The 26,023-nt window shown below is 41.7% G+C and overlaps 1 protein-coding gene across 1 annotated transcript in view; it reads right to left on the minus strand.

The window, feature by feature from the left end:
- Positions 1-1,627: 1,627 nt before the first annotated feature.
- The window catches only part of lin52 (lin-52 DREAM MuvB core complex component), a 52,062-nt gene continuing 27,666 nt past the window's right edge, over positions 1,628-26,023 (minus strand). Inside the window, exon 6 of the mRNA XM_078407225.1 lies at positions 1,628-4,333. Coding sequence (XP_078263351.1) covers positions 4,278-4,333 — 56 coding nt within the window. The 3' untranslated portion in view covers positions 1,628-4,277. The remainder of the gene's footprint in view (positions 4,334-26,023) is intronic.

Consider the following 26,023-nt stretch of genomic DNA (forward strand, 5'->3'; position numbering starts at 1 on the left):
CCATCAGGACTGTTAACTATTATAACTCCAGGGACTAAATTTTGTCTTCTCTGTATTAACTTTAATTTATATGCTGTAACTGTAATTCTTTTTTTGCACAATCCGCAGGCATTGCCACTTTCATTTCACTGCACATCGTGTATGTGTATGTGACAAATAAAATTGACTTGACTTGACTTGAATCTGAATGTTCCCTTTATTTTTTCATCAGTACTGGCCCACACCCCAAAGATATTATCAGCTCTTTCAATCATGCGATATTCAAAATCTAAATATAATCTTTAAATTTCATTGGCAATATTGTGAAGGAGTGCAATATTATGAGATTCAAGCTTGGCAGACTGATCAAATTCAAGTAAAAATACCAATGCTTCAAGTTTAATTCTACAACTCTTGAGTCTATAATCCCAGTTGACTCCTTAGTCTCGGTGCAGTATGTTGTGCTGTCACGAATCTTTCCTCTCCTTTATTTGGAATTCAGAGATTACTTCTTCCGATGGTGCAGTAAAATTCTACAACAGCACAGAATTCAGACCATCTTAAATAAACTCCCATTACCATCGGGAGAACTAAGAGCATAATAGCTTTAGCTAGATTTACGTCATTAGTGCAAATGAATCTGATTGCAATTATTCAGAGCTGGTAATTCATGTGATAGGAACCACTTGTATTGACCCGATTTACAAACCTTGGAGAATGAAAGAGATAAACAGCAAAAGATAACCGCATGATAAAGCTGGGCTTTCGCATTGTTGCAGGCACAAAATTGTCCTCCAGAGTTTTCATTTGTCTTGTCGCGTGTCTATGAAAGCAATCCACTATTCATGGACCACAATGATCTTGCTGGTGTCATACATTATGAAACCAGAGAGTGCTGGAAATATACAGTAAATCAGACAGCATCTGTGGAGAGAGAAACAGAGCTAAGGTTTAGACACAAAAGGCTGGAGTAACTCAGCGGGTCAGGCAGCATCTCTGGAGAAAATGAATAGGTGAGGTTTCAGGTCGAGACCCTTCTTCAGACTGAGAGTCAGGGAGAGGGGAAACTGGAGGTATAGGAAGGTGCAGAATAAAACCAAGCCTGCATCGATGACTCAGGAAAGGTGGAGCCCACAATGGTCCATTGATGGCTGTGGACAAGGTGACGATGAAGGAATACAAATGGTGAAATCAGCAAGAGGACTAGGGTGGGGGAGGGATGGAGGGAAAGGGAATGCAAGGGCTACTTGAAGTTAGAGACATCAATAATCAAGCTACCCAACCTGAGTCTCCGGCGCTGCATTCGCTGTAAGGCAGCAACTCTACCGCTGCGCCACCGTGCCGCCTTTCTTCCTACTCAAGGAAGAAACTCATACACCCCCCCCCCACGATGTTCACATGTCCACATGGACATTGTAAGGAAAAAAACAAAGTGCTGGGGGAACTCAGCAGGTCAGGCAGTATTTGTGGAGGAAAATAGACAGTTTTCCCTTGGAACCCTTCTCCAGATTTCTGTCAGTCTGAAGGTTCCCTACCTAAAACGCCATCTGTTCATTCCCACTATAGATGCTGCCTGGCCTGCTGAGATCCTCCAGCACTTTATTTATTTTTTTTGCTCACGATTCCAGCATCTGTATTTTCGTGTGGAGATTGTCAGACAGTTGTTCAAAACTACAAGAGCAGCAGAGTTTCAATTGAGTTTATTGCTAAGGGCTGCATTCAAATGATCAAGAGATGTTTTCTTTTAAAAGTAATTAACATTTATTCATTCAAAAATATAATGTGGCGTATAAGTTTTTGACTAATTAGTGCACAACACTGCTCAAGAAAATAAGCCCTGTCTCACACTTCTAAAAAAAATGTAACTCAAGTCTAAAACATAGAACATCCAGGGTCTAGCTACATCTAGACAAGTAAAGATCCTTCAATAGAAGAGGTGAAGGGAGGACTCAGATTCATATGATCAAAACAAAGGATCTAATCCCTTTTTTAAGTAAACAAGAAAGACAGAATTTGTTTGGGATGTCTCCACACAGCTTCAGAGGTTAAGTTTCCTTCAGTCTGGTCTGATGATATCATCCCAACCTTCATTCCTAAACATTAGACCAGCTCAGTAAGACTACAATTATATTCTTAAAGGATCATATTCACTTTATCAGAAACCTGCAATTGGTAAGAGTTAATCTTTCTGGGCTGAACAAAATCATGTGGAACAATATTACTCATTTGGATGAGAAAATTAAGGATTCCTGCTCTCCCCCCATTAGACACCCATTTCAAATGTCACCTTTCCTAGATGTGTAAAGTTGCCATAAAGTACGGCAATTGTTTATCTTTCTGTTCTCTACCTCAAATATAAAACTTTGGATCAAAATGCGGTTTAAAATATTTATTTTCTTAATACAAACCTGCCCCTAAAATTCAACAGATACCCGTAACCTTAGCAGCCCACTTGAATTTATATCTCCAGCTCAATCACTGAACATTAGACGGAGATAGCCTCCTGGAAGGAGGGACAGTAAATTAAACAGAAGTTTTTCTTCCTAAAATTACTCAGATAATAATTGAATGTGACTATGTTTACTTGTGATACTGGAAGAATAAAATTCAGTGAGAAAGTGAAAGTTATTCCCCAACAAAAATCAATCATTTAATCAGCTTGCCGCTAGTGCTGTACTCTTCCAAATATTTTCACATTATCTTCCTCTGGAGTAATAAGGACCAGAAACAATTTTCATTGCTTTGTATGTGGCTGTGTGTGTTATTTATGTACCATAGAACAAAATGTCAAAGGAGTTTTATCCTCCTTTGCAAAGCTTTTCTTTGTTTGACAGCCCAATCTTGTATAACGTTGTGTTGGGAAATGTAGCTTCATGTAAACATGAGGAATTTTGGGGCGCTTCAAGCTAAACCTTCCTGTTATTCTACTCTGAAGAGTACGAGTTTCAGGATAGAGTCATCCCAACTAAGCCTTTACAGAACCTCTCGCAACAGGATGGATAAAACATACAGCCAGGCAGCAAAACAATAAAACTTGAGATCATTTCTCAAAACACAAAATAAATGTATAATGCTCGACTGAAGTTACCTCAAGCCATGAAGGCTGCTACATCTTTTGAAACATGCTCCACTCTCATTAATCTGCATGGTGTTCAGAGGTGAGAATTGTGGATAGCAGTTTAATTGCATAAAGGGCCTGTCCCACTTAGGCGATTTTTTAGTAGGCAACAGGCGACTAGGCTGTCGTCACACGGTCGCCGGGGTGTCGCCTGTATGTTCGTGAGAAGTCTCCAAAGAGTCGTAGTGTTTTTCTGGTCGGCCCTGGATTTTGAGACGTTTAAAAATTTTCGGCGACTGTTGGTTTGACGCGAATGATCGTACCTTGACGTCTCCTGACGTAGGTGCGGTCGTAGGTTGTCGCCAGGTGACGTAGGTTGTCGCCGGTGCTGACTTCGGTGAATTCCATTGGCAACTACCTACGTCAACCAGAGGCCAAAATGACGTGAATTGTCCTCAGTTGCCGCCGACAGGGTCGTAGCTTGTCACGGGTAGACGTGGGTTGGCTTCAGTTATCGTAGGTTGTCGCCTGTGTGGTCGTAGGTTGTCGTAGGTGCGGTCGTAGGTGGACGTCCTAAGTCGCGACGATTGGGTCGCCAGTTGTCGGTAGCTTGCCGTAGCTTGACGTCGACCAGGCGGTAGGTTGTTGAAGCTTGTCGTAAATATTGTTGGTCCAGTCGCCGGTTTTTCGGCGACCTGCTACGACTATGACAGTCACCGGCAGTCGCCTAAAAAATCGCCTAAGCGGGACAGGCCCTTTACTAGGCACTGTTTTTCTTCTTTGTAATTGTTCCCCCCACTGGAAATAATACTATTTATTTTGTAAAGATGGGTATGTGCTATTAAGAACCACATGTCTTAAACTAAAGTGCTATCATTCTGCATTACCTCAACTGCAACATCAGGATTCATTTCACTGCTGCTACAGGGGAACAACAGACCGTACGCGGAAAATATATCTAGATTAGTACGACACAATATAATAACATTGCTATTGGACATGCAGGCGATAAACCAAATTCTGTCCCCTCTACAACAATTGCGATCTCTGTTTGCAATTAAAAACAATTTGCCTTACAGGCTAAAAGATGTGTTCACAAAATATGATCTTCCCTTGCGCTATTATATACGCAGTTTGAATAGATGCCATTTGAAGGCATCCATAGATCTCCAGCAGACAGTGATCGTCTCCGAATAAGTGCTGAGTCTTCTTGCAAAAGCCAGTGGTTGCAACCTTACAGCTACTTCTTGGGCCGTTCCAAAATGTTTAAGAACTTTCCTCTGGTCATTTCTCGTGCTGGAAAACAAAAAGTTTGGAAGAACATAAGAACATATGGAATGGTTTAAATAAAAACATCTTATATGTCTTTAGATTTCACCTTCAGTCTTTTTAAGACTTCAGTGGCGCAGTAGTTGAGTTGCTGCATGACCACGGGTGCTGTCTGTGCGGAGTTTGTATGTACTTTCTGTGACCGCGTGGGTTTTCTCCGGGTGCTCCGGTTTCCTCCCACACTCCAAAGACATGCAGGTTTGTAGGTTAATTGGCTTCTGTAAATTTCCCCTCCTGTGAAGGGTAGAACTAGTGTGCGGGTGATAGTTGGGCTGAAAGACCAATTTCTACGCGGTATCCCTAAACTAAACTGTCTATCATCCACGAAAGGAACATGGTTGTTCAGTAATTATGGTGGGGCATTAAAGAAGGCAACATCTTTCGAGAAAACCTGTGGGTGACGTTTCAGGGCGGCATCTAATTGCTATTTTACCAGCCACTTAATGCTATGGAAAATCCTTTCCAATTTTAAAGTAGTACAATATCTCACTTATTCCCCATATTTTTCTTCTTATTCAATAACATCCAACACAGAACAATAAGCCAAATGATAAAGAAAAAACGATATTAACAACAACAAAATAGTCAAGACAGTATTAGTGTTAGACAATAGGTACAGGAGTAGGCCATTCGGCCCCTCGAGCCAGCACCACCATTCAATGTGATCATGGCTGATCATTCTCAATCAGTACCCCATTCCTGCCTTTTCCCCATATCCCCTGACTCCGCTATCCTTAAGAGCTCTATCTAGCTCTCTCTTGAATGCATTCAGAGAATTGGCCTCCACTGCCTTCTGAGGCAGAGAATTCCACAGATTTACAACTCTCTGACTGAAAAAGATTTTCCTCATCTCTGTTCTAAATGGCCTACCCCTTATTCTTAAACTGTGGCCCCTGGTTCTGGGCTCCCCCAACATTGGGAACATGTTTCCTGCCTCTAGCGTGTCCAACCCCTTAATAATCTTATGTTTTGATAAGATCCCCTCTCATCCTTCTAAATCCTTCTAAATTCCAGTGTATACAAGCCTAGTCGCTCCAGTCTTTCAACATATGACAGTCCCGCCATTCCTGGAATTAACCTGGTAAACCTACGCTGCACGCCCTCAATAGCAAGAATATCCTTCCTCAAATTTGGAGACCAAAACTGTACACAGTACTCCAGGTGCAGTCTCACTAGGGCCCTGTACAACTGCAGAAGGACCTCTTTGCTCCTATACTCAACTCTTGTTATGAAGGCCAACATTCCATTGGCTTTCTTCACTGCCTGCTGTACCTGCATGCTTCCTTTCAGTGACTGATGCACTAGGACACCCAGATCTCGTTGTACGTCCCCTTTTCCTAACTTGACACCATTCAGATAATAATCTGCCTTCCTAATCTTACCACCAAAGTGGATAACCTCACACTTATCCACATTAAACTGCATCTGCCATGCATCCGCCCACTCACGCAACCTGTCCAAGTCACCCTGCAACCTCATAGCATCTTCCTCACAGTTCACACTACCACCCAGCTTTGTATAATCTGCAAATTTGCTAATGGTACTTTTAATCCCTTCATCCAAGTTTTTACCAACCATTGGAATGCCTACAAATGGGAGTAGTCCAGGCAAACGTTGAAATGATGTTTCATTCTGTTATGAGTCTGTAACGTGTTATCACCTAGCCCACAGCTAACAATGGCCTGTTTCCTTTATCGTCGTTACTTTTTTTGCAAATCTTGCATTCATTTGCTCTATATCTCTCTGTATCACCATCTGTATCTCTAGTTTCCCTCTCCCCTGACTCTCAGTCTGAAGAAGGGTCTCGACCCGATAGGTCACCTATTCCAGAGATGCTGTCTGACCTGCTGAGTTACTCCAGATTTTTGTGTCTTCCTTCATTTCACAACACTGACATATCTCACTTTCATAAGGAAGAGAATTTACCAGGTGTGTCAACTGTGAGGGAAAACGTTAATTTAACTAATTAGACATAGTAAAATTAGTGATTTTATTGTGGCCTTAATATTTTGCAGGTTTTGGCTTTAATTCAGGGCCTTGAATGAGCGTTTGAAATGAGGGGTTATTGACAGGCAGTGTTCCAGTCCCCAGCATGAAGAGGAAAAGGTCAGCTTGTTTTCCAATCAGCTGTCAAGTGTTAGTCAATAAGTAGAGTCTTGCCACTGGCACCTGTCAGCAAACATGCAGGGCACAGTGTTGTACCTGTCAATAGCTGACAACATCAATTGCATTGGCGTGGAGTTTCCTCAGCGTGCAGAGGGGTTACAGTGGCTCTCGCAAGCACTGAGACTCACAGCACTCGCTGACATCCTCAAGGCAAACACGTTACACGAGCAGCAAGTACATGGGGGCAAAATGTAAAGTGAAAACAATCTGTGAAGAAGAAGCCGAGTGGGCTATCTTTCAAGTTGACCCAAAGAGAGCGCCGGAGTAACTCAGCAGGTCAAGCAGCATCCCTGGAGAACATGGATAGGTGATGTTTCGGGTTGAGACCCTTCTTCTCATGCTCTTGCCCTTTTGTAGTTAACCAGTATTCGCAGATCTTTGTTTCTACATTTTAACTTTCAAGTTGATGTCCTTTCATCTGAACAGCACAGTGGCGCAGCGGTAGAGCTCTGACCAGCCACCACCGCATACACTATCACAATCCTACACACTAGGGACAATTTTCCAATTTTACCGAAGCCAATGAACTTACAAACTTGTACATCTTTGGAGTGTGGGAGGAAACCGGAGCACCCGCAGAGAACCCACGCGGTCACAGGGGAAACGTACAAACTCCGTGCAGACAGCACCCGTAGTCAGGATCGAACCCGGGTCGCCGGCGTTGTAAGGCAGCAACTCTACCGCTGCGCCACCCCTACCAACGCTATTCTAATCAATTCATGTGGTATTGTACAGTGTGGCAACTGCATTGGTTACTGAGAGTTAGCGGAACTCGCATTTGATAAAAAGCATGGACATTTTCCAGCATCAATAATTCAGACAATTGCGGGAACTTTCCTGGGGAGCTCTCCTGATTGGAGCTGCAACTTTGACAGAAACTACAGATAAATGAATGAATTAAGTTTCTACTGACCTTCCAATGATATTACACAGGCTGATTGGAACCCCTGAACCTCAGAAAGTCAAGGTTTGTTATGCAGAACTGAAGGGAAAAGATGTCAGCTTATTTTGAGTGGAGCTATCAAACATCAATCTCCGTGAAGGATGACTCAATAGATGTTGAGAAAAGATCCAACGGCAAGTGACATGACTCTTGCTCGGTACGACTCTTCAAGTGTGCAGTTGCAACTTCAACACATTATGGTTTCGTTTTGTATGTGATTATATAAAATAAATCAAACTCTAATCTCTCCACTTGCCTGGATGAGTGAAGATCTAACAACGTTCAAGATCAACACCATCTGGGACAAAATATTTGATTGGCACTCTATCAGCCACCATGGAGACTTACTCAAAACACAAAGTGCTCGAGGAATTCAGTGGGCTAGGCAGCACCTTGGAAAGGAATGGACAGGTGACATTTTAGGTCGGGACCCAAGACAGAGTCCGAAGAAGTGTCCCGACCCAAAACAGCACCTGCCCATTCCCGTCACAGATGCTGCCTGACCCACTGAGTTCCTCCAGCACTGCGTTTGAATTGTATTGAATTGAATTGAATTGAATAAATTTATTGGCCAAGTATGTACACATACAAGGAATGTGCCTTGGTGCAATTAAGATTCCAGCATCTGCAATTCCTAGAGTGCACTATCTAGATGCAATAAATTACCCAGGCTTTTCTGTAAGTGCCTCCCAAATCTATGATCTCTACCACGTGGAAAGGAAGAAGCATTTGAAGCAGTGTCGCTTACTGGTTACCTTTCAGGTTACACAAAGGCCATTCAGATGGCTATGGTTTGAAACCACCACCACCTTTTCAATAGGCTGCTATTACTCGTACTACTCTTACTCCCAGTGGAGACGTGAAGTGTCAAGCCAAATTATATTTAAAAAAAGAAAGGGACTCCTTGAAGGAAGAAGTCTTACTTCCATTCAGAGCCATGCCAGATTTACACAAAGCATGTTTGATGAGTGTTTACAGAGGAATCCTGGGGTCCATGTCCATAGCTCGCTGAATGTGGCCACACAAGTAGATGGTGCGGTAAAGAAGGCATATGGTACGCTTGCCTTCATTGGTTGGGGCATTGAGCATAAGATTCTGGACGTCACGTTGAAGGTTTCTAAAAGTTTGGCTAAGCCACTTCTAGAGTATTGTGCGCAGTTCTGGTCATCCCAATACAAGAAGGATATATATGGAGCCTGTGGAGATGATGTAAAAGTGATGTAAAAGGATGCTACCTGGATTAGAGGATATTTTAACTACAGAGGGACATTGGATAAATGTAGATTGTTTTCACTGTGGCATCAGAAGCTGAGGGGAGACCTGATAGAAATTTATAAAATTATGGTACGATACGATAAAACTTTATTCGTCCTCGGAGGGAAATCGGTCTGCCGACAGTCACAACACGCAAGGTACACAAAAACCTGAAATTAAAAGTGAAAACAAAAAGAAAAAGACAAGCAACTGTTGGCTGGCTGCCGTGTGCACAGCGCCTTCACTGGAACAAATGAACAAACAAACACAAACTTATCCCCTGGGCAGAGGATTCTAAACTAGAGTCTCCTCCCCCCCCCCCCCGCCCCCCCACACCAGGTCCCTCTTTGTTCTCCCACCGTCCCTCACAGCGGTCCCCCCTAGCCGGGTCCCCATTGTTCTTCACGGCGCCCCCCCCCCCATTCCATTGTTTCGTCTCCCTCCTCGTGCACGAAAGGCATAGATAAGGTCAACAGTCAGAACCTTCATCCCAGGGTGGAAATAGACAATAGACAATAGGTGCAGGAGGAGGCCATTCGGCCCTTCGAGCCAGCTACCACCATTCAATGTGATCATGGCTGATCATTCTCAATCAGTACCCCGTTCCTGCCTTCTCCCCATACCCCCTGACTCCTCTATCCTTAAGAGCTCTATCTAGCTCTCTCTTGAATGTCAAATATTAGAGCCATAACTTGAATGTCAAAGGGGATAAAAGAGGATGTGCGGGGATAGGTAATTTTGAAAACCTTCCGGGAAGGTGAAGAAAGACTCAACAATAACCTTCAGAGGGAAATGGAATAAATGCGAATGGAAAATGAAGATCAATGGCAGAGTAGAAAACAGGGGATATTAAATGACAAAATGCATAATGGTACAAAGCAAAATGAATTGCAAAGAAATATGCAACGAAACGAAAGATGGATCTGGAGAAACTATGAACAAAGACAGAAAAATCATTATCTGAAATGTTTGAATTCAATATTGAATCCAGAAAAATAACTACAAACAAAACTGAAAATGCAAGAAACACTCAAGCATATTTGCAGAGAGAGAAATAGATTTAATGTTTCAGTTCATCGAAACCAGAAATAACTACATTGACAACACATTTTAAGATGAGGATAAGACTACCGTAATTGCGCCTTGTTCTGTTGTTATTATTCAGCAACGTTTACTGGACATGTGGAATTTTAAAAAAATGCTGGAAACACTCAGCAGATTAGATTGCAACCATGGTCATAAGGTCATAAGTGATAGGAGCAGAATTAGACCATTCAGCCCATCAAGTCTAAACCGCCATTCGATCGTGGCTGATCTATCTCTCCCTCCTGACCCCATTCTCCTGCCTTCTCCCCATAACCCCTGACACCCGTACTAATCAAGAATCAATCCATCTCTGCCATAAAAGTATCCATCGACTTGGCCTCCACAGCCTTCTGTGGCAAAGAATTCCACAGATTCACCACCCTCTGACTTTCCACCTTCTCTGGAAAGAGAAATTGTCATGGTTCCATGGTACGATACAGGAGTATGGCTGCGCGTACCACCAGACTTTAAAACAGTTTCTACCATCAGGCCATCAGGCTTCTGAACTCATAAACACATTTCAAATCATACATGTTGATTATTTTAAATATTGTCTTTTAACCTATTTTTAATATTGTCTTTTTACCTTACTAATGTCATTTTAAAAATCTTATTTATCCTTGGAATATTACTGCTGAGGTGACCCGTTGCCTTGTCAAATACATTTCATTGTACCGTTGACCCTGTGCCAACCTACATATGACAAATAAAATTTATTATTGTTATTATTTTCTTTCCTACACAAAAGAGAAACAGTTATTGTTTTAAGTCTAAGATCCCTCTCAGTTTTACTTCAGATTTTCAGCATCTGCAATTTTATGATTTTCTTCTACTTGGGATATGCAGCTTGACTTAGCTACCCTTGGTCAAATAACAGACAGAAACATTATACTGAGGCTGATAGATGACGACCTATCAAGATATTAGCATTAGCAAGGTAGACACAAAATGCTGGAGTAACTCAGCGGGTCAGGCAGCATCTCTGGAGAGAAGGAATGGGTGACGTTTCAGGTCGAGACCCTTCTTCAGACTGACCTTAGCATTCCACAGAATCACACTTATGCTTAAACTCAACACTCGGGAAGAGAAAGGGAATAGGGAAAAAAATGATTCAATCATATAAAATAATAAAACAGCTCAACCTGTAGTTTGGAATGTACTGACCATATACACCCAAAATTACATAATAACATTGTTAACTATCAGCATTTCCCCTCAATTAAAAATTTGCACTGCGATATTTTGCTTGAAGATAACTATGACTAAATGTTAAATTGTTTTTGTTAGAAAGAAAAATAGGATTAACTCCAGTGCAACCCAAATTGATTTTATCATTTGAATCCAGAGATTAAGTTGTAGCCTTGAACTAACAGTTTGGTATTTGTTTTTAATAACACATATGACCTAATTTTGTTTATGAGTTTTCCGATTCCATTTTTATTTTCTCGTGCAAATTATTTACCTTGATACCACAGTATTACAAAGAAAGCATTAAATATTTTCTAACATCAACAAAAGGGGATTAGCTATTTCACCTTCAATGGAGTACTAGGAAAATATGTCAATGCATTGTCATGTAGATGGGACATGTTGGCGTGTGTGACCAAGTAGGGCCGAAGGGCCTGTTTCCACGTTATCAGACTCTCTGACTAATGACTCTATGATATTAAGTAACAAGAGGTTGCAATACCCCACTAAGTCAAGCAGGTGTGTTGGGCGTTGAGATCATTGTGCAGTGAATACTAAAACAAAACGTCAAGCCACAAACACATGCTACGGGGGGGGGGGGGGGGGGGGGGGGGGGAGCGGGGCCGAGGGGAGGAAGAGTGCCAAGGTGGAGGAGAGAGGGGGGGGCAAAGGAGAGGGGGTGAGGGCAGGGACCGAGAGAGTGGGTGGTGAAGGAGTGGGAGGCTGAGGGTGGGAATAGAGTGTGTGGGAACAGTTCTGAGGGAGTGAGGGGTTATGAGGGAGGATGCAAGGGTATAGGGGAGGGGGGCGGCTGAGAGAATGGGAGGGGGCTGAAGGAGCGGGGGGGTGGAGGCAGGGTGGGGGAGGGAGGAGAAGACAAATGTTCTAATGTTTCCAGTACCATATTGGCTAACTATAAACTTATAAACAGGCAATTTATACAAAAGGTCGAAAACAGAAATACAACTGGCAATACATCAATGAATTTAGCAATTAATAGCTGAAACTTTAATTCAAATTCCAAGCAAGATCTTGTTTTGCACAAATGGTTATGCATTTTGCAGCAATTTCTGAGTACGTTATACACACATTCGAGATTATCTGCCATCTATTCTAATTGTGCCACACTTTATACTGTTAATTCAAAGATTTATTATCTAATATTTTCACCAATCCATGGTTTTTGACGCATATTCTGCTTACTCTAAATTAACATTTTTGCAAATGAAAAATGCTATTTACCTGAGTTTTCCAGCATCTATTTTTTGTCTTACTTCAAAATGAAGCCATCTGGAGGCAGCTTTGAAAAGCCAAAGAAATTAGGACTAGTGAGCATGCTAAGAAATAAGGTACTTAATTGTGATTCAGTTGAGAGGAGTTAAATTGACTAATAGCAATCCAAAAAGCATTATGAATACATCACCTTGGGGTGTCCATCACTACGTTAAACATGATGCTAATTGGAAATGGGCTGATTAATAACCCTCTGTCCTGTCTATTCAAATAACACTTAACAAAATAATCAGTGGTGGCTGGCCACCAATTTCCCTAGAAGGAATTAAGCCATCAGAACAAACTGATAGGAAACAAATGAAGATGACCTGTAATTACTAAGCTGACGAAGTAATTATCATATCAGAGAATTATTTTTGATGAAAGTCTTACAAAACTGAGCCTCACTCTCTGTGATGAGCCCAGCCCTTCTCCATTTCAGGCTTTCATTTGTGATTCAGGGACAACATTTCATTTCATTTCATTTTTAATCTGGTACCCGCAGAGACTCCAGAGGTATTTGCTAAAAATGTTGCATGATAATTAAAAATGCAACTTATTCAAGAAATCTCTCCCTTATTTTTGTTTGAGATTTAAACAAATTAGAGATGTACGAGAGGGTTCAGTGGGTTAAAACAACCAAGTGCATAGGAAGAGTAATGTTGACTTGATGCTCGTTTTTTTCCCTTACAATGACGCAGGCAATCTTTTTGTAGCGCAGGATTGATTTTATGGGTGTATTGAATTTTTTTTTTAAAGAAAAACAACTTACACTTAATAGCATTATCCACGTGAGAAACATCCAAATGAGCTTTGTAGGATTTGAGAGAACACCAAAGAGGAAACGAGTGGAAAGAAGGATTTTACGGAGAGTCTTCTAGGGAAAGGCATTCAGAGATGTGGCAACTGAATGTGTAGGAAGGAACTGCAAATCCTGGTTTAAACTGAAGATGGACACAAAAAGCTGGAGTAATTCAGCAGGTCGGACAGCATCTCTGGAGAAAAGGAATAGGTGACGTTTTGGGTCGAGAGCCTTCTTCAGCTCGATTCACCGACAATAGTTGGGAAGAAAGGGGAACGCGGGAGATCAAAGTTGAAAAGGGGAAGCTCAGGGATGGGAAAAGATCACAGAGGAAAGACAGAGTGAGGTTGTTGGATGGCTTTGAATTTCAGACGTGGAGTCTGGAATTGATTCAGTGAGGTTGGGCGTTTTAATACCAGAAGTACAACGGCATCAAAACTCGATGCTGTGTGTACAAGGAGCTGAACTTGTCCCGACATACTATTCATTTCAGAGCCAGTCTTAAATTGTGGGCATAAAGATGATTGACTTTTTCATAACATTGTATGGCTGAGAATCTACTGCTTTGTGCTGGAAATTAATTCTCCACTGCCCAAGTAAAAACAGATTCTACATGTTAAAAGTATTTCTCCTCAAAGGAATTACATAAAAGGCGCAGCACAGAATTTCGTCATGCTGCTGATTTACTCAGAAATGATGGATTTACTCAGCTTCTCCCATTCCATTGACTCATTTCAACTTTCAATATTTCTACTATTCTCACATATTAAGTTTCCTTTAAAATAGCTTTTTTTAAAGATGTTAAATAAGTAGTACATCATTCTTATTGGGAAAATCAATAGACCACAAGACTAACACATCTGCCACTCTTAGAGCCCGCTGTATGAAAGTGAAAGGCCTGGATAGAGTAGATGTAGAGAGGATGTTTCCACTCGTGGGAAAGTCTAGGACCAGAGGACATAGCCTCAGAATTAAAGAACGTTCCTTTAGAAAGGAGATGAGGAGGAATTTCTTTAGTCAGAGGGTGGTGAATCTGTGGAATTCATTGCCACAGAAGGCTGTGTAGGCCAAGTTAATGGATATTTTTAAAGGCAGAGATAGATAGATTCTTGATTAGTACGGGTGTCAGGGGTTATGGGGAGAAGGCAGGAGAATGGGGTTGAGGGGGAGAGTTAGATCAGCCATGATTGAATGGCGGAGTAGATTTGATGGGCCAAATGGCCTAATTCTGCTCCTATCACTTATGAACTTAACATTTATTCCCTCCACCAACACTACCACGGTTGCACCATCTACAAAATGCTCTGCTGTATGTCTGAGTCCTCCTAGAACATCTCCTGAACTTGTCATGACTATCACCAAGGACAAGGACAGGAGGCGAATAGGAGTGCCATCACATGCAGATAAGAGTCATACAGCAGGGAAACAGGCCCTTCGGCCCAACTTACCCATGCGGGCCAAGTTGCCTCATCTAAAATAGTCCCACCTGCCCACGTTTGGCCCATATACCTCTAAACCTTTCCTATCAATGTACCTGTCCAAATGTCTTTTAAATGTTGTTATAGTACCTGCCTCCACTATCTCCTCTGGCAGTTCATTCCATATACGCACCACCCACTGTGTGAATACGTTGCACCTCAGATTCCTATTAAATCTTTCCCCTCTCACCTTAAACCTCTGTCCTCTGCTTCTCGATTCCCCTACTCTGGGGAAAAGTCTCTGTGCATCTACTCTTTCTATTCCCTTCATGATCTTATACACCTCTACATGATCACCCCTCATCCTTCGACACTTCCAAGGAATAAAGTCCTGGCTTGTCCAACCTCTCCCTATAGCTGAGGCCCTCAAGACCGGGCCACAGATTCTCGTTTCGTCATTGTTGCGTTTAAATCCTGGAATCCTCTTTCTTCAATGACTGCAGTGATTCAAGGAAGATAGTTCACACCTTCTCCTCTGGGGCATAAATGCTGTCATTGCCAATGATGCCTATGGTCTATGGAATAAACAGCCTGGACAGGGCTAATCAGTGGCATTCAATGCTTTCTAATGTATCCAATGGAAAATATAAACATAACGAGAAGTGTACAGATTTCACATCTTGCAATGTACAGACACTAAAAATTATGACATTCCACCCCACCCACCCGACTCAGGCAAGAGGAGAGAATTGATTACAATTTTGTGTCCATCTCCTGGCAGATACAGAGGAAGGAATAGCTCATTCCCAAGAGATGCATTTACAAACAGCCCGTTTGTATCAAGCCAGTTTGCATCTGCAATTTAAGCTGCACGAGTCTTTTTTTTTTGTAACCTCGTATAAAAATAAAGTGATTTTGAAGCAGGACCATTCAGAAGTATAATTGCATGCAGTTCTAATTTTATTTCCCTTAGACCTTAAGGGTTAACTCTATCCATATTATAATTCATTTAAAGGCCATTTAATATTAGTATGGCAACTAGTTAACCAAAGCTGGCAGTATCAAAGATCACAGGTGTCGCCACCGTGCTTTTGCATGCTTTTTAAACTCCAAGTGACCAATTATATTATTTACATAAAATCAATGCTGGGAATCACAAAATCACATGTGCCAGTTTCTATTTAGTGTCTGGAAAACCACCATGCATCACATTCAGTTTCTTGAATAAGGAATCTATGACTAAGAGCCAGAAAATTAGACAAACACGTCAAAATGTGATTTCAGCTGCTTCCTGATTTACAATGATATAGATTCTACGAACTAACGACAGCTTAAAGCTAAAGTGGGCTTTATAAAGTTGTATATGTCAGTGCATGGGTCTGAAATTGCAAACAATATTAGTTTTGTCCTTACAATTTCAGACCCATACACTGACATATACAACTTTGTTGCTTACAGGAGCTCATTTTGATGCATAATGGACAATAAAGAAACAATCACGGCAAAATCACATTCTCAATCTCAGACGCACCATCAAAATGAAATGCCATTTCGGAGAGAGTATAAAATGACATTCAAGCAGGTTTATAAACAAATAACTTGCAAGAAGGTTTTAGTTTAGTTTAGTTAAGAGATACAGAGTGGAAACAGGTCCTTCGGCCCACCGAGTCCACACCGACCAGCAATCGCTCATACACTAATTCTATCCTACACACTAAGGACAATTTACGGAAGCCAATTAACCTACAAACCTGCATGTCTTTGGAGTGTGGGAGGAAACTGGAGCACCCGAAGAAAACCCACGCAGTCACAGGAAGAACATATAAACTCTGTGCAGACAGCACCCGAGGTGAGGATCGAACCCGGGTCGCTGGCGCTGTAAGGCAGCAAGTCTATCACTGTAGTGTTATGCTGCCGGGATTTCACAGGTATTTCATTCATGTTGGACCATAAGACATAGAGACAGAAATAGGTCATTCGGCCCATCGGGTCTGCTCCAATGTTCAGTGCTTGGAAGTGATTTGCTTCTGCTATATTTAACGCATGGCACCAAACACTATCTTCAGATGTGGTAAGTTTTACTCTGGGGAGGCCTGCTTCTGTGCTGTATGACTCTATGACTTTATGGCTACCAGGTAAAAAGGTCCCCGTTTTCCCTCTTCCATCTTTCTTAAAGAGTGCAGTTATATTTGATAACTTATCCACGGGAACAGTCCCAGGATAGATGAAGATGACAGCATTTCCTAATGCAGGAAGAGTCAGAAAGAGAGAACAATTCACCACAGACAATATCACTGGGTCTAGAAATGTACTTTTATTAGTTTCGTTTATTATGTCGTGTGTGCCAAGATACTGTGAAAAGCTTGTTCTGCATGCTGTACAGTCAAATCATGCTATTCATTAGTACAATAGATCCTTTTTTCGAACAGCACTAGCCACGTTCTGGCTCCATCTTACAACTTCCAAGTCTCTGAAAAATCAGATCTTGGCCTAAGCAGACAGTCGATTTCTTATCTTCTCACTTTAAGACCTGGTGTCCTGGTACATTGGATCGATGAAGTCGGGCTCAGCCTGACCCAGCGTGAGGTCATCTGCTCCATCCACTACTGCTCTGTGCACGATCCATCGTTCACCCGGCAGATGTAGGGCCTTCCATGTCCGGCTCCGCCAACACCACCAACCCCGACCACAACCATGCTTTCCTCCATTATCCCCCGCTACCATGCGCCGAGGCCACCATGCCCCGTTTCACGGGCTGACCATTTTACGAGCTGAGAACTTTAGGGCACTTTCTGAGGGCGCGGGAGGCGAGTTCATTAACCATTCACAGCCGCCAACTTTCCCCTTCACCGCCGCCATCTAAATAAAACACCTTACAACTTAGAATCCTTCAGCAAGTAGATGAGAGGGAGGACATCATTCCCACTGGGATTAAGGAAACAAGGTTCTAAAAAAGCCTTTTAAGACACGGAAGGGGCTGATGTATTGGACTGCTGAAGAAATGGTTGCTCTTGATTGATGCATACCACCAGTCAGAAAGAGAAATCTGACCTCGTGCCAGCTGGCCAAACCAGGCAATAGAGAGACAGGAAGGTTCAATATTAGGAAGAGACAGATATTGCCAAAGATAGAGAAGGGAGGAAGAATTAGTTCAATTTTATCGAAGGTGTTGAATTTGAGGACAAGATTTTTAACTTTCAATTGGTCGATTTCAAAGAATTCGAGGAGTTGCTGTTGTTTCTAATGGGAAGCAGATGGCTAATTTCAACCCAACCTTGAAGGAACAGCACCACGTAAATCATAATTATGACTCCTTGCTGGGGCACAGCAGGCACCATTTCTCTTGAAAATGGGAGGATTAATGGGATGCTCCACTATATGTGTCGCACCAATGGAAATTCACATACAATCAATTAAACATTTTAATCAACAAAAAATTAAACAGCTACTAAGCCCCTTGTCATCAGGCCAGCTGTTATTTTACAACATACAGACAGCTCATCCGATCATTAGAAAGAATGATGCTAACATTGGATTTAATAATAAACACCCAAATGTACTTAATCTGTGCAAATTGGAGGCTTGATGAGTATAACATCAACAAGATGGTTAAATAAACCCAAATACTCCAATTGTTCTCCTAAATTAAGAGAATATTCGGCTCCCAATGCAAATCCAATGGTTAAGGATTAAGAATTAAAAATATTGATGTTTGTTTTTTTATTATTTGTCAAAAAAAACAATGACCACTTTCATCAGATTGCTGAACCTTTTTGCGATTTAACGAATAACCCTAAACCTGAATCAGATCCAAACGCACTGTCTCGACTGTATTAGCGTGATGAACAAAGAAATAAGACATAAAACCTGGACTCATTCACAATGTTGGAATCTCCAAGGGAAATATAGAAAGGAAGACATGTGGTTCTGCTTGCAGTGAAACCATTTCTCCACACTTTTATGAATGCTGGTTACACAATAGCAGTGCAAGGGGGAAAGTTAATCAGCTCAATCATATTTCAATTAATTCATACTTTGGATTTCTACCATTAAGAGGCACTGTGGCGTTAATCCTGCTGTACTAATACATAATGCTCAAGGAGAAACAAGGTGGAACTTCAATACTCCTCTGTACAATCACACGTTTCCCAGTGAGCATTTAATCCCATCTACTTTAATTGATGAGAATGTGCAGACCAGTCTCCTGCAAGGGCAAACTGATACCCTCCCCATCCTTGTGCTCCTACTGGATTCACTGTCCTCCTGATTAGTTTTACTGTTTGTAAACTTCGTTGTCACCTTCCCAATAGACAATAGATGCAGGAGTAGGCCATTCGGCCCTTCGAGCCAGCACCACCATTCAATGTGATCATGGCTGATCATTCTCAATCAGTACCCCGTCCCTGCCTTCTCCCCATACCCCCTGACTCCGCTATCCTTAAGAGCTCAATCTAGCTCTCTCTTGAATGCATTCAGAGAATTGGCCTCCACTGCCCTCTGAGGCAGAGAATTCCACAGATTTACAACTCTCTGACTGAAAAAGTTTTTCCTCCTCTCCATTCTTATTCTTAAACTGTGGCCCCTCAGCCAACAATGAATCATTGTACATTTCCTTGATCGTTGTCTGCTTTGATCTGTCCTTTTCTCACCTTACATGCTCTTTGTACCCTTCCATATCACTAGTTTCCCTCTCCCCGACTCTCAGTCTGAAGAAGGGTCTCGACACAAAACGTCACCCGTTCCTTCTCTCCAGAGATGCTGCCTGTGCCGCTGAGTTACTCCAGCATTTTGTGTCTTTCTTTCATACACTACCACCAGTTCACTTTCACACTGAAAAAATACTGAGAACAAATGCAAGTGTTAAATAATTAAAATAACAACAACAATAACAATAACGTGACAGTAATGAATGTTCCTGGACCGTCTTTGCTACACGTACTGCACTCAATAAAGCTTCATAAATTGAAGCAAGGCCTACATTCAGTGGACGCCAATTCTCTGTATACTTTCAAGACATTCATTCAGTTATTCCGTTATTGTACTTAAGTATTATATTTGCACTGCTTGTGAATGCCCGACAATCTCTGCATCATTCTGCAGTTTTGTATTCTTTGTTTCCATCATCACCATGTATACTGTTATACTTTTATGCAAACAAGGAATTTCATTGCACACTGGTATTTATGACAACAGACTTATCTGAATCTGAAAAAGGAAAAGGGTAAGAGAAAAATAGTAGTTTAGGTAATGATAAGCAGCACATAACCAGAAGGTGAGAAAATAAACAAAGTAAATTTTAACAAAAATCGTAAATGGCTAAAACTACAAGCAGAGTACTTAGATTTACAATGTTTTCATTAAAAAAACCACAACTGGTCCATCATTCAAGAACTCCTTCACTGATCTTTCCTTAGTACCACTTTCCTGCATTAAACCCATATATCAAATCCTATAATAGGTAAAAGTTAATCTATGTAAACCTCCATGGCATTGTGGTAGTGCATTCCAAAGATTCATTATCATTTGGCTTCAAAAGCTTCTTCTCATCTCTACCATTAAGGATTAAAAATAGGTCGGATGTGTGGGAAAGATTTGCAGATACTGGTTTAAATCGAAGGTAGACACAAAATGCTGGAGTAACTCAGCGGGACAGGCAGCATCTCTAGAGAGAAGGAATGGGTAACGTTTTGGGTCGAGACCCTTCTTCAGACTGATGTCAGGGAAGGGGGCAGGACAGAGATAGAAAGTAGTCAGAGACAGTAAGACTGGTGGGGGAACTGGGAAGGGGAAGGGGATGGAGAGAGAGGGAAAGCAAGGGCTAATTGAAGTTAGAGAAGTCAATGTTCATACCGCTGGGGTGTAAGCTGCCCAAGCAAAATATGAGGTGCTGTTCCTCCAATTTGCGCTGGACCTCACTCTGACAGTGGAGGAGGCCCAGGCCAGAAAGGTCAGATTGGGAATGGGAGGGGGAGTTAAAGTGCTGAGCAACCGGGAGATCAGGTAGGTTAAGGCGGATTGAGCGGAGGTATTCAAATCCACCAAGGCAGCTGGGGAATGTAAATTCAACTAGTCGTAGAGGCAGTCATACAGCATGGAAACAGGCCCTCGCCAATATCATATACAACTGTAACATGACCTCCCAACATCCCTGCTCAATACTCTGACAGATGAAGGCCAAAGTGCTGAAAGCCTTTTTGATCACACACTGTTGTGTCATCTGCAAACTAATTAAATGAAAAGCTAGTATGGATAACAAGGAACACTAAACCACGGGATTATGGCAAAAACCTTTTGAGGTTCACTTTAGGAAGGAAAACTGATTTATTTTACCTGATCTGATTCCATCCCAAACTTCCAATCAGTTCAGGGAAAATTGGGATAAGTTCCTAAGTGATAGGAGTAGAATTAGGCCATTCTGCCCATCAAGTCTACTCTGCAATTCAATCATGCCTTTGTCAGTGACATCCACACTTTCTAAGTAGCTGTGTGAAATGGGAGAAAACAGGGCAAAAATGACGCACAAAATAACAAACATTCTCTGGTACATTTGTGATGTGAAGAATTAGTCATTATGCAAAAAAATCTGAAGTAGAATCCCAAGCTAAACATTGGGTACAGAGCCACCCTTTCAAATTTTCAACCAGCACAGAACAGGTTAAATTGCATTGCAGAAAAAGGCAGCACCCATTATGTAGGTAAAATGCCATTTTGAGATGTTACAGTGCATAATCTTTACTTAATGGATTTAAAGGCCATTCTATCGGGGCTCATCCCTCTGGGTATGCACAGTGCAGAGGAAAAGACAGCCCCTTCCTCTCCCTTGCCACCTGTATCTGATGTTTGTGTTCAGGATTCAATTACACCATTATTGATACCTCACAAGGATATTTAAAATGCAGACGTGTAGCCTGATTTCCCATGGGCCTGCTCATCTTTATTTCAATGCCAGCGTCCCTAGGTGAATTCCTAAGGCGTCCATATTAATAGGTCTTCAGTCTGGATTCATTCATTAAACACTCTGCAAGGTTTATGATGCTATGATTATTAGCCAGCAAGTCCTTGAATCTCAATTTACTTATGCAAATGCAAGTTTTCTCCTTGAATTGCCTGGAAAAAAAATACTACAGACCGGTCCAGAAAACTCATAAGGCGTAAAGGAACTAAAAGGCTTTCATTATTTATCCAGCCAACTACCTGCAGCCTGACCCAAGAAATAAATATTCACCATATATTAGCTATGGCGTAGGTTTTATTTGCTACCCGCGTGAGAACATAAACTGCTTTTCGTGTCAGTGTGAACCCAAGCATTCAGAATGGTCTAAAGATGACAATGTTCCATATTTTTGGGAAGCAAGTATTTTCATTGCAAAGAGAGTAGTAATTTGAACAAACACATAGGACAAATATACGAGAACAATTGTACTCAGTACAAAAACTACAAACCGATAGTAATTATGCGGTTCGAGTAATTTACACATAAGCTGCTGAATATCTTAGATCCAGCTATAAGTTATAATCTAATCAAGCAGTGTAGGAAGGAACCGCAGATGCTGGTTTATACCGGAGATAGACACAAAATGCTGCAGTAATTCAGCGGGTCAGGCAGCATCTCTGGAAAAAAGGAATAGGTGACGTTTCGGGTCGAGACCCTTCTTCAGACACTGAAGGAGGATTCCGACCTGAAAAGTCACCTATTCCTTTTCTTCAGAGATGCTGCCTGGCCGGCTAAGTTACTCCAACATTTTGTGTCTATCTAATCAAGTTTAGATGACTGCTATAAAAGAATAATGTCAACCTGAGAATGATTCAAGTCAGCAGTGAAGCAGCCCACTCAGTTCATTATAACTGTGTTGCTGTTACAATGCCACAATCTATCTACTAAAACTCTCATTTGTTTGTTTGTTTGTTCTTGAACTACAGCCAAAATGGTACACGATAGCATGACAATTTTAGGCCCACCTTACTCACCGTCGTCCCTTTGGTACTAATGGAAGAAGTTTCATTGAAATCGGTTATATTTTTTAAGTTGTTCACATTTAAAGGTTTAAATCTATCTACTAGGGAGGGAGTGGAGGGAGAGGGGGAGGGAGGGAGGATAAGGGGAGGGAGGGAGGGAGGGAGGATAAGGATAAAGACTCTTCACACCCCTGCAACAGTCTATTCGAACTTCTACCATCGGGCAGACGATACAAGGCCTTCTACGTCCGCACCTCCAGACTCAGGAACAGCTTCATCCCCAGGGCCATAGCTGCTCTGAACTGGTCCTGCTGAGCCGGATGGTCACATCGCACAGTGAACCGGCACAGATCTACTTGCACTTTATTCTGTTTTAAAACTGATCCAATTTGTTTCATTGGGTTGTTTAAATTAATACTGACTAGCTAATTAATTGATTGCATCGTATGGGAGGCGCATTCCCAATCTCGTTCTACCCCTGTACAATGACAATAAAGATATATTGTATTGTATTGTATTAAGGGGATGGGGGGGAGTGGGAGGGGGAGGGAGAGGGGGGAGGGGGGAGGAGAAGGGGGGAGTGCGGGAAGATAGGGTGCTGCACCAATGCAGAAGAGGTTTGGGCCCAACTGGTCCACTTGGTCTAGTGTTAATATAAAGTTAAAGTCCCCAACTGAGGTTATAGACTCAAAAGTTTACCCTTTTTCCCCATACAATTACTAGAGTAAAGTTCACACCAATTATTTTGAGCAACATAAATCTTTTATTCGCTACCATTGGCTCTTGATGGCCTTCAGGCCAATCATATTGAATCCATTGAATATGTATGAATATTCAATCATGATGGATTTTCATGACTGTTGCACAATTACACCCAATTACAGGAAATTACTCCGAAATTATACAATTGTTAATGAAAGTATAAATATCTACAAAAATATTATGCACTGACTTACAGATATGATGGGGCTGATTGGAAAGTGTTGGGCACAGGATGTTGAAGTTGCTGACAAGGTCAACGTTTAGTGTCAATCTCTAAATCTCCACTTTGCAATGAAATTGGCAGCTTTAAAGCTCACCATTACCACACCAGAAGTGGAACACTTAAGAAGGGTGAAACAACATTGACAATCCGAAGCACTTGAGAGCCACTCAAGCAAACACTGAAGTCCCAAATCTTCTGAGGGGATGTTGTCGAGATCATTCCACCTGCATTTGGACATTTTGTTTCTCATAATATTCAATGGCAGAGCACCAACCTCCTGCCTTCCCCTGGGGAATCTACTGCTCAAACCTGTGCTTGGTTAAGATGATGCCGATTTAACCTTTCCATTCACATCAATGACGAGGAATGGTTCCAAAAAAGATTCCAAAAAAGTACATTTCTAGTAATTTACTTTTATTAAAAAAATTAATTGAACAAAAAGTAATTCTAAACATATTTAAATATGTTTAATTGCTTCCTACTGTTTAATATGTTAAATTTTTAAAAATCATTTAAATCTAATAATGTTAATATTTGTATGCCTAAACTTATTTTGTTTGTGTTTTGAAGATCTGCGAATATCGGAAACACTGGTGGAAACTTGATATTTTTTGATAGCCGATTAACGAGGAGTAACCCAACTTGAAGGGCTTGCACAAAGCAGTGACATCCCCATCAGAAGCCAGCTTGGGGACGTAGTTGACACAAAAATGTAAAAGCAGATTGTGGACTAACCGGTTCATCATTCATCAAGACAGGCTGGATGGAATAATCCTATGAGCCAAATATTGAGAGTAGACTTTCAGACTTTAGAGATACAACATGGAAACAGGCCCTTGGGTCCACCAAATCCGCACCGGCCAACAATTGCCCCATACACTAGCACTATCCTGCACTCTGGGGACAATTTACAATATACAGAAGTCAATTACCTACAAACCTGTACATCTTTGGAGTGTGGAAGGAAAACGGAGCACTCGGAGAAAATCCGCGTGGCCACAGGGAGAACATAAACTGTACAGACAGATCCCAGAGTCAGGATCAAACCCGGGTCTCTGTTGCCACTGTGCCGCCCCTAGGAACAGGGAGGCTTCTCAATTCCTCATTCCTGTTTTGACTAGCTTCTTCCCACCAAGAGACAATAACATAAAGAATGCAAAGGAAGAGCACATTGGACTATCTGATCTCTCTCACAAAAGAGTGCGAGACACAGGCTGCAATGGTTCAAGGTCATACATCCCCTCACCTACGTAAAATTAGCTAGTCCAAGCAGGAATGAGTAAATGACAAACCTCCCAGTTACAGAAAATTAAAACCTGACCTTACTGGCAATGTTCTGTACACTGGGCTTTGAAAATATATTTTACTTGCCTCAACTAAAGAAGTCGACCCCCAAATGTGTATTGAAAAATCATGTAACTGAATAGACCACACAGGGCTGCAGAAAGAATGCATAACAGAATCTCTTCATTATACAGAATAAAATGAAGTCGGCCAAATGCAATTTCAGCTCCGAGAGCTTTGCCCATCTGGACACAAACTAAAACTCACTAATGGGTAAGCGACCTTGGCTTATCCACATTGATGATTAATGTAAGATGGAGCAGCTGCTATCCTTTAAATAGTCAAAAAGGACAGCTGATCAAAGTTAAACTGTTTCACAGTAACTTTGACACAAAGTTCTTTTCACATTTGACAACAGAATGCACATTCTGCAGATGCAACAGAATGCATATAGGGCAGCAGCGGTAGAGTTGCTGCCTTACAGTGCCAGAGACCCAGGTTCGATCTCAACTGCTGGTGCGGTCTGTATGGAGTTTGTACGTTCTCCCCGTGACTGTAGATCTTCGGTTACCTCCCACACTCTAAAGACGTACAGGTTTGTTGGTTAATTGGCTTGGGTTTGTATACTTGGTATAAGTGTAAATTGTCCCTAGTGTGTGTTGGTTTGTGTTAATGTGCAGGGATCGATGGTCGGCGTGGACTCGGTGGGCCGAAGGGCCTGTTTCCGCACTGTATCTCTAAACTACACTATATTGTCCTCTCTTACCCAGCAACAGAACACTAGGGACCACTTTTTGCATTACCATGGACTTGTTTTCTTATTACTGTTGTTGCAGGCATGTCTTGTTTTTTTTTGCAGTTTTTTTCTTTACATTGTCTTGGATAATTAATGTTTAATTTTTTTTTGTGCTTTCCGAGTCTTTGTACCTGTGATACTATTGCGAGATCTTCATTGTACCTGTACCTCAGCATAATTATGCACATGATAATGAATACTTGACTATAATTCTTTTTGCTCATCCATGTTTCATGACCATGCATTGTTTACATAAAAGTATGCCTTACAGCACCAGAGTCCTGGGTTTGCTCAGAACTTTAACTCCCCCTCTCATTCCCAATCTGCCCTTTCTGTCCTGGTCCTCCTCCATTGTCAGAGCGAGGCCCAGTGCAAATTGGAGGAACAGCACCTCATAATTCGCTTGGGTAGCTTACACCCCAGTGGTATGAACATTGACTTCTCTAACTTCAAATAGCCCTTGCTTTCCCTCTCTCTCCATCTCCTCCCCCTTCACAGTTATCCCAC

This window comes from Rhinoraja longicauda, chromosome 10 (genome assembly GCF_053455715.1).
Source record: "Rhinoraja longicauda isolate Sanriku21f chromosome 10, sRhiLon1.1, whole genome shotgun sequence".
NCBI classification, from domain to species: Eukaryota; Metazoa; Chordata; class Chondrichthyes; order Rajiformes; family Arhynchobatidae; genus Rhinoraja; species Rhinoraja longicauda.